This window comes from Argentina silus, assembly GCF_951799395.1.
Source record: "Argentina silus genome assembly, chromosome: X".
In the NCBI taxonomy this organism is placed as follows: Eukaryota; Metazoa; Chordata; class Actinopteri; order Argentiniformes; family Argentinidae; genus Argentina; species Argentina silus.
Window position 1 is genome coordinate 26,277,451 of NC_139653.1, and position 10,000 is coordinate 26,287,450.

Consider the following 10,000-nt stretch of genomic DNA (forward strand, 5'->3'; position numbering starts at 1 on the left):
AGAAAGGGCAGAAAAAGCGAACTGAGAGAGGGAAAAGGGGAATTGGAGAAAGGAATCGTGAGAGATGGTAGAAAGGAGGAGGTGAGGGAGACCATTATATTTTCCCACTTCACAGGAAGTGTGGGCTGTATGTCAGAGGTTGTGTTTTTTTCTTTTTATCTCTGTCTTCTCTCCCTTCTTTGGCTCTGATTAGCCGTCATTACAATGAGGGAGGGATGGAGGGAGGGAGGGAGAGAGAGAGAGAAGAGAGAGCATTGTTGCCTTTAGAATGAGAATAAGGCTGCTAGTGTACGTATGTACTGTATGTGTTTATGTATGTATGTATGTATGTATGTATATGTAGTGTGTGTGTGTGTGTGTGTGTGTGTGTGTGTGTGTGTGTGTGTGTGTGTGTGTGTGTGTGTGTGTGTGTGTGTGTGTGTGTGTGTGCTTGGGTGCTTGTGTGTATGTATGTACAGTATGTGTATGAATGAATGTAGTATGTACTTAGGGTATGGGTTGGTGAAGGTGTGATTCCAGGTGCTGCAAACTAAATACCCTGTAGCCTAGTCTGCTCAAGTGGGTCTGATTTGTGTGTCCCCGAAGCAGAAAACAGGAGTCCCAATTAGTCAGAACTAATGGTGAACTTGTGAATCTGGCACACACAACTGATTGTAGATTTTTAAATCAAATGTCCTCTGCCTCCATCATGTAGCAGCCCTCAAATGTAATTATTTTATTTCACTGCCAGTTCTTGATGTAAGGTCTTCACTTGTCTTGGACACAGGCTTAGTGGATTCTAAACCACACTTTGCTTTAGGCCTCCAAATGAATAATGAATAATGAATCTTCCTGTCACACATGCACACATGTACGCGCACACACACACACACACACACACACACACACACACACACACACACACGTCACTGAGTGATGTGTTAATTTCCTTAGCAGACAGCGGTGTTATCATGGGATTGGATTGCCCCCCCCCCCCCAGAGTCTCATTCGGCCTGTCAAAAATGTCCTCTCTCTCTCTCTAAACATGCTAAGAATACTCTGCAAACACCGTTGTGAGAGGTAAGATACACACACACACTCTCTCTCTCTCTCAGAGTTGAGACAGTTTTTCTTAAATTCAGTTTTAGCACTGATACTTCTAAAGATGGTTAGGGTAAGGCGCATAAGGCACATTGTGTGTGTACATACACAAACAAGCACCCGCTGTAAGGTGTGTGGGGTAGGACCCATGCGCAGAGAGGAAACCAGTGGTTCTCCCTGACCTGTAAGTGGAGGGGTCTGGTCTGGGTGTCCACCTGGCCGGAACCGATGGGACATCCATTGAGGGCAAGTATTTGCAGTGGGATGGGGCAGCTCATGTTGGGAATCTGTCACTCCTTGGTGAGTCCTGGTCCACGATGAAGTCCACGAAAGCTTGGAACGGGTGCTGGCAGTTGTGGGTGCCAATGCAAGGTCACGTGTAGCAGTAGACAGTTCCCAGGTGGTCGGGGAGACAGTATTGTAGTTAGGAGCTTGTCAAGGCCTCCCCTCGTCATGGCGAGCTTCAGCGTTTCCCGTCAGCTCCGGGTAGAACAGCCATCACATTCTCGGGGATTCATGCGAGCACGGCCCAGCTTCATGGGTTCCTCGGGACTAGGATCAGGAGGCTAGGGATGAGTGGACATCCGGAAGACTGGTGCGGCATTGATGTGGCGTTGTCTCGCCCATTCCCGGATGCGATTGTCAATCCGGATAGCCATCGTGATTATCAATTTGTGGTCTTCTCCTAGATCCCAAGATGCTAACTAGTCCTTAATGGCAGTTGATAGACCATGGTGGAAAGCGGTGGTCAATGCCCCCAGATTCCAGCCACTCTCCACCGTGAGGATCCGGAACTTGATGGCGAGGTCCGCCACTGACCTGAGCCCCTGGCGCAGGCTGAAAAGACAACTCTCCGGCTCTCGTCCACCGACAGGATGGTCAAAGACCCACCACAACTCAGAGGTGAAACCAAAGAGAGTTGCCAGATGGTGACTGTTGTTCCCACACCACCGTAGCCCAGGCCAAGGCTTTCCCTGAGAGCAGGGATATGATGTAAGTGACCTTGGCCCAGTTGTGTGGAACGAGGAGGGCTGAAGCTCAGTACCAGGGAACACTGCATAAGGAACCCCTTGCATCTTCCCAGGTGGCCATCGTACCATTCGGGAGCTGGGATCCTGGGTTCACAGAACTGGTTCACTGGGAGACCTCCATTGGCGATCAACCCACTGGGTGCTAAGGCTTGGGCAGCGGCCATTCCGGAATTGGGGATGTGAGGCTGCTGGGTGGATAAGGTAAGTGCCTGGAGTGCTTCTGCCATCTGTGTCAGTTGCTCCTGTTCTTGCCCCAATCATCCTATCTGGTGGGAAACCATGTTGTGGATCTGGTCGATCACCGCTGGGTCCATGTTATGGTGATAGCTTGCTGTAAGGTGTGTGGGGTAGGACCCAGGCACAGAGAGGACACCAGATGAATGAATGCAGTTGAAAGGCAAAGCCACTTTACTTGTAGTAATCCACAGAGTAGGCAGGAACAGACTTAGGAAAAATAACAAACCAAAGTACTTAACTTAAATCACTAGAGCATAGGCGACTAGATTCTATGATAAGGCAAAAGAAGTTCCAAGCTACCACACTGGGAGATACAAAACACACAACTTAAATGGAGAATGTCAATAATGAACTGATAGGCTGCACCTGTTGTGCCAGAGTTCATGGGATGGTCACTGCCCCCCCCTAGTGTCCAGATGGGCCTATGACAATGTTATATGTGTATGCAGTGGTTGGATAATTCATGTGAGGTTGGCACTACATCTGCTCATCAGCCAGAGTCATAAGTCATCCATAGCATCATAGCAACAGCACGTGTGTGTGTGTGCGTGTGAGTGAGTGTATGTGCGTGTTAGCGCGTGTGCATGTGTGCGTGTGTGCGCGTATGTGCGTACGTGCGAGCGTGCATGCGGCTGGTCTCTCTGGTCTGGCTGTATTCTACAGTGCATGTGTCTCCAGTGTTTGTGTGCTACTGGAGATGCAGCTCTGTTGGAATAACAGCCAGGACCCACATCATCACAACCAGTTCAGTCAGTATTCTACTCTTAATGTTAATTTATAACTTTGAGTTACCAGGAACATTGCCTGGCTTCAGTTGTAGCACAAAGCCCCATATCTTCACAGATATGATAGGTGAAGTTAAGGCAAGCATCTTTCTCTCCCTCTCTCTGCTGCAGGACTTAGCTTTCATGAATGCCTTTACATTGTTTTGGGACAGGTGGAGAGAGGTGAAGAGCAGTTTTAAGCCCTAATTATAAAGAGCAAAGAAGACCATAGAGCATTCAATTATGGGCCTAATTATTCAGGCTAATGGAGGTGTTACCGCTAAGCTAACAAAAGCCATAAATGACTCTAAACTGCTTTTATTTGTATTGCATTGAATTAAACTCCTCAATGGGAGGGACACCACAAGTGAGCAGGAGATCCGCTCGTGCAGTTTCCTTCTATGAAAACCTACAGTATACAGACCGGAACCATGTGATCCCACAGCAGCAGAGGAGCTGCTTTGAGGCTTACTCCACCTGCACGAAAGAGAGGCTCTAGTGTTAGAGCGCTCCCTGTTTTACAATGAATTTATAGCTGCAGCAAAGGAACAAACTCCTGGCAGGTCTCCGGGGGTGGATGGACTCTCTGGGGACTTCTACAAGAGACTATGGTCCCTCTTTGGGCCGCACCTTTTTACGGTTTTTGAGGAGTGTGTTAGGGAGGCTGAACTCCCACTCAGCTGCTGCAGAGCAGTTCTGACACTTCTCCCAAAAAGGAGACCTTTTCAGAAGGCCTGGTCAGCTGGGATTAACTGGGGAAAATGCACATCCCTTCTGGTAGGAGAGTGGAGGAACACATTCCACCCCCACAGCTTCCCCAGTGTTGCCCCTGGAATACAGAGTGTTTGGAGTATGTTTGGGGATGGACACTTACATGGAGAGAAACTGGGAGGACTTGCCTGACAAAATACTGGGACGGCTGTAGAGATGGGAGGGAATTCTACTGCAGCTCTCATACAAAGGAAAAGTCTTTGTTACATTTACATTTATGGCATTTAGCAGACGCCTTTATCCAAAGCGACGTACAACAAATACATTTGTTTAAGTAAGTGAATCATCTATCCAACAGTCATCATAAGACAAAATAATCAATGCTCACACCAGGGGCCATTGGCAGTCGTAATGCCAGTAGGCTTTAATATATATTTTATTAGCAGGAGAGAACTTGTACAGGGGGGTAACAGGGGAGAAGAGGTCTCAGGGTTAGGGTTAGTATAGGGGGGGTAGTGAGGGTGAAGTGGTCATTCGGAGGGACTGTTAAGATGTAGCTTGAAGAGATGGGTTTTCAATCTACGGCGGAATCAATAACCTTGCAGCCTCCATGCTGTGGCACAGTAACAGTGTGGGATCCACCTGGAGCCCTGCTTCAGACCATTCAGAAGGCATTGGTTACCACTGGCTACCACCAGGAGTCCTTTATCTACCGGTGGCTGAGGGAGGCCAGGGCCTCATCCATGTAGCCAGCAAGGTGGCGGCTCTATGCCTGCAGGTGGCCCAGAGGCAGATCTACCGTGGCCTGGATCCTTTATGCCCTATCTCTCCTTCAGCACATTGGTGGTCTCCATCTGGACAGATATTGGTTGATGATGGATTCAGCAGCCATCTCACGTTTTACTTGGCCCCCTTCCTATGACACTGTTTTTAATGCATGGAATCTGTTTAGGGTCATAAGGAGGAGAATTGACCATCACAGGATGGATACCCTGTTCTATAACTCCTTGTTCCCCACTTAGGTTGCACCATCACAAAGCCTGCTCAACACTTTTGCAAGGTCAGGAGTTACTCGACTGAAAGACCTGTTGGAACATGTTGGAGGACCCTACCTGTGGAGGCTGCTCTATAAACCCCCAATACCAAAAAGAATAGGGGACTTGCAGTGAGGGATTCTTCATTCTGCCATCCCATCCTACTGTTTCCCCCACTTGTCCTTTTTGTTTAGTACCAGAGACAAAGTACCACTTTTTTATGACTGTAACAATTTGCTCCCACTGTTTATGTTTCTGCAAACTTTGTTTCTAAATCCAGGGTTTGAGTTTTCAAATGTTTTGTTTATTTTCTGGGCAAAGTATAGCAAGAGCATTGTGTACCCTGATCAATTTTGTTTGTGGCCAAGCCAAGTTGGCCATATACAAAACACACAAAGCAAAAGATGGAGGGCATGGACCTTGATTGATTGTTCAAGTCATAAGTTGTGGCTAGGGTTTCTCTAGAATATTCATTCTAGAAGATTGATTACTGTTTTTTGGGGGGAAATAACTGAAATAACTGAATGGACACTTTAAATGTTTATACGTTCAGATTTTGATGCTCTTGTTGATCAACCAGATTATTGGGGAATAAAGTGCTCTTAAAAGTAAAAAAGTCTCTCTCGCTCTCTCTCTTTATGGAGTGGCACATTGAGACCAGGGAGGGGGATCAGCTCCCCTAGGCCTGAGGCTTAGAACTTGTTATTACATATGATTAAGTATGATTAAATATGATTAGCTTTGATCAGTCAATCAGTCTGTGAGAATGCCTCTTTAATGAATCTGGAACTGTGCCAGCTTGAGAGAGAGAGAGAGAGTGTGTGTGCGTGTGTACGTGTGATGATCTGGCTTCAGCTTGGTGCTCCCTTAAAAGAGTGTTCTCAGCTCAATTAGGTGTGTTTCCGTACTAGAGTGTGTGTGTTTCAGCTTGAATCTTTGTTTGATAGTGAGTTTGGCATTATAAAAACAGGTTCTTTAAAACATTTTCAAGGGTTTCAGTCAGTTGTCAGAAACAAGCTTGAAGCTAAATGTCAGATCTCTGCGTCCTTTCCCCTGGATATGTCATGACTGTTTTTTAGTCTTTTAAAAAAACACTTTCATGCGTGTGTGTGAGTGCATATGTGCATGCGTGTGTGTGAGTGCATATGTGCATGCGTGTGTGTGTGTGCATATGTGCATGCGTGTGTGTGAGTGCATATGTGCATGCGTGTATGTGTGTGTGTTTGTGTGTTTAGCAGAAGATGTATGGTTTAGTAAATGTCAGGTTCTGTGTTATGACCTTTATGTAGAATCATTCCTCATCGTAAACCTGAAGCCTGATCTAGCACTTCGATCATTGACTCCTGGTGCATTGTGGGGAAGCTCTGAGTAATACCTTGCTCTTGCCTGTATTCTTTCTGTAATGTCAATTATGTTTCTACCTAGCTATAATGTAAGTCATTGGTTGATCCTCAATGGCATGGCAAGAGGATTATGTAACTTAGATATTTAAGGAGTTCATCTTTGAATACTGGACACTTTTATAAGGGTCTTATGATGGTCATTGGCTCATCCACTCCTCGTCTGTCTATCCTCTCTCTGCCTCCATCTCCACCTCCTTCACTCCCCGCTCCATGTCTTCCCCCATCTCATCTTCTTCCATCTGTCGTCTCCCTTTTTCCTGTTCATTGTTTCCCTCCCTTCTTTCCCCTCCTTTTCTTCTTCTCTCGCTTCATCTCCCTCCCTTTCTCCTCCCTTATCTCTTTCTGTAGACCTTGTTGTCCTCTTATTGAGCTATAGTAATCACTCTGAGTGCCCTGACATTTGAAGGGCGCCATAACTAAACACAGCTAGCTTTCTTTCTCTCTCTCTCTCTCTCTCTCTCTCTCTCTCTCTCTCTCTCTCTCTCTCTCTCTCCCTCTTTTCTCTCACTCTCTCTTTCGATTTCTTTATCAGTGTGAAATGTCATGAAATGTGGTACACCTGCCCTGGGGTACAGTATTACTATTAGGCAGCCGTAGCCCAAAGCGTTAACAGATGGCTGGCTAGTGGTGTTCGTAACACTTGGAACAACAAGTCTAGACCTGTCAGGAACATAAATGTAAAATTGGATGCCAATCCAGGCAAGGGGAGCTAAATTACAGTCTACCCTATCGCTATAAACCTGATAGACATCTCCCTTGACCATTCTCAGACAGTCGTTTGATCCTGTAAGCCATGAGGATTAGACCCCATTATTTGCAGCTTTAATTATCATTATTATTATTGTTATTATTATGATTATTATGATTATTGAGTGCTTTTCCTGTATTTGTAACCTTTTTACTTGTAATCATATGGGAATGACAATATAATATATTGCATGTCTTTCTCCTCCCTATACCTAAGACATCTCACAACCTGGGTAGAGGCTAGAGGTCCGGGAAAAAACAGTCAATGGGCCTTAATGAGTTGTTTTGTCTGTGTGTTCTTGTGTGATCGACTGTGTGTGGATTCTGGGTTATCTGCATGTATTAAAGAGATGCTTCACCTTTTAATAATGTTTCCTTGTTTTGCACTTACTTACTTAATTGATAGCCCCAGCCAGTATTTTGCAAATATAGGTAATGGGTTGCCATATTTTACATGGCATTTTTTTGTTACACTATACAGTAAATGTGTTTCATTTAAACCCTGAGCATTTGCTCTGGGAGCTAATACACGTCCTCAGGTCTCAGCTAGTTTACTTATTCTTGAACCACCCCAGTGGCTACATGTGGATGTCTGTGTTGATTAAGCTATAGTGAAGTGTGTGTATTTGCTGTCCACTCTACTCTGTCTGAGTATATGTCTGTTTGAGGCTGCTGATCGATGAAGGTGATTGATTCTGCAGTTCATTCTACAGCCTATAACACTCATGCTGACACAGCGCTCTACCCACCCACAGACACAGGGGTGGGGGGGGGGGGAGGTGCAGGGGTGTAATGAGGCCATGTCATGGTTCTGTGGTGCATGTTATAGTCCCCCGCCCCACACACACACATACACACACAAGGTACACTCCCCTCATGGGTGGATATTTCAGATTTTCAGTTTTTAGAATAAGACATGTTTGTGTACGGGCAGTAGTTGGTAAACAAAGATTTGAACTACAGTATAATAAAGGACGAAACTGTTTCTGTGTGTCACTGTCGCTGTTTGTTTTTCTTCTCAGGATGCTTTGCTACGGTTGGCAGCGGTTGTTGACATACCCTCGCTGCAAAATGCCCTCAGAGACACAGTACAGGATCTACTACCCAACACGGTACACACACACACACACACACACACACACACACACACACACACACACACACACACACACACACACACACACACAGACACACACACACACACACCCACACACACACACAGACACACACACACCCACACACACACACACACACACACACACACACACACACACACACACACACACACACAGACACACACACACACACACCCACACACACACACAGACACACACACACCCACACACACAGGCACACACACACCCACACACAGACACACACACACACAGACACACACACACCCACACACAGAGTTCATGGTGGGACAGAGATGGGGAACTAATATTCAAGGGTTCATTAGAAAGTAACACTGGCCCATTTGGGATTATCTTTCATTCATTTACAGTAGACTTTTTGGGACTGATTTTAATTAGGAGCACTAATTAAAGTGACAACCACCCACTGTGACTAGCCCCGGTCTCCCCTATTACATTTACAGGAGTGTGTTTGTGTGTACTTACTGGACGGCAAATCAAAGCTGCAGTGTGACGATCCACCCTATGAGCTGCCAAAGGAAGGAAAGATCAGGTATGTGTGTTTGTCCCTGTCCCTCTCTCTGTCCCTTTCCCCTATTCCTGTCCCTCCGCCTGTCCCTGTCTCTCTCCCTGTCCCTCTCCCTGTCTCTGTACTAGTCTCTGTCTCTTTCTCTGTCTTTGTCTCTGCCCCTGTCCCTGTTCCCTGTCTGTCCCTGGTCCCTGTCTCTCTCCCTCTCCCTGTCTTTGTCCTTGTCCCAGTCTCGATCCCTCAACCTGTCTCTGTCCCTTTCCCTGTCTTTGTCCCTGCCCCTGTCTCTCTCCCTGCCCCTGTCTCTGTCCCTGCCCCTGTCTCTCTCCCTCTCCCTGCCTTTGTCCCTTTCCCTGTAATTGTCCCAGCCCCGTTCCCTGTCTTTGCCCTTGTCCTTGTCCCTGTCTCTCTCCCCTTCCCTGTCCCTGTCACCTGTCGCCCCGGTAAATGGCAGATGAATATATATTGTAGATATATTGTAGATATATTGTAGAACAGAATAAGAATAAAAATATATATATAATGTATATAATATGAATGATAAAATTAAACAAAACGTTACCTTATTGTTGGCTAGTCTAAAATGTGCATTGTGAGACAAAAGATACAAATGTTAATGAAAACAGGAACATAAAAACAGTTGCTCCAACATATATTTCTTTATGGGGTTTTTATTTGGCAAATGCTAGTGCAATTTTTCAGATGATCTGGGAGACTGTTCCAGAAAAACGGACGCATTGAGAATTGACCTTTACTAGTTCTGAAATAGGCTGTATGGAAATTAGAGGAGGATCTTGTGGGGTAATTGTAAACTTGTTTGTTGAACTGAAACATGTTGTGAAAGCTGATAGGCAGAAGATTACTTTTGTAATTGAAAAAATGTAATTTGTTGACTTCATAGATGCTAAGAATCTTTACACTGTAAAACAAAGGGTGTGAGCTAGTGAGGGGGTTAGAAAAGGCTGCCATCCTTACAAGATGATTTAGATAGCTCTTGTGAGTGCTGCCCCAAACAATGTTAGTAACAATGTTAGATAGTAAGAGAGAGAAAGGGAGAGAGAACAAGCCACATGGCTTGCATACTCACAGACCCACAGCTGGAACCACAAAAAAAATGATCTGCTCCTTAACATTCTGTTTTATATCCGACTATCAATATTCCAATCAGAGTTGTTGTCCGGGTGAACCAATCAGACATCATCTTACCAGTTACATAGTCAGATGACACTCAGTATTCAAACAATATTCAAACAGTCGAGAGAGAATGCAACCACATAATGACAATAAACAACAGTTCACTCAACCTCGAAGTGAGACAATCCCTTGGCCAT

At 45.5% G+C, this 10,000-nt stretch overlaps 1 protein-coding gene across 1 annotated transcript in view; it reads left to right on the top strand.

The window, feature by feature from the left end:
• pde2a (phosphodiesterase 2A) overlaps window positions 1-10,000 on the top strand; it is a gene marked incomplete at both ends in the record, with an annotated part of 142,989 nt that overhangs the window by 101,690 nt on the left and 31,299 nt on the right. Inside the window, 2 exons of the mRNA XM_083695164.1 lie at window positions 8,030-8,119; window positions 8,605-8,693. Of these exons, the coding sequence (XP_083551290.1) occupies window positions 8,030-8,119; window positions 8,605-8,693 (179 nt within the window). The remainder of the gene's footprint in view (window positions 1-8,029; window positions 8,120-8,604; window positions 8,694-10,000) is intronic.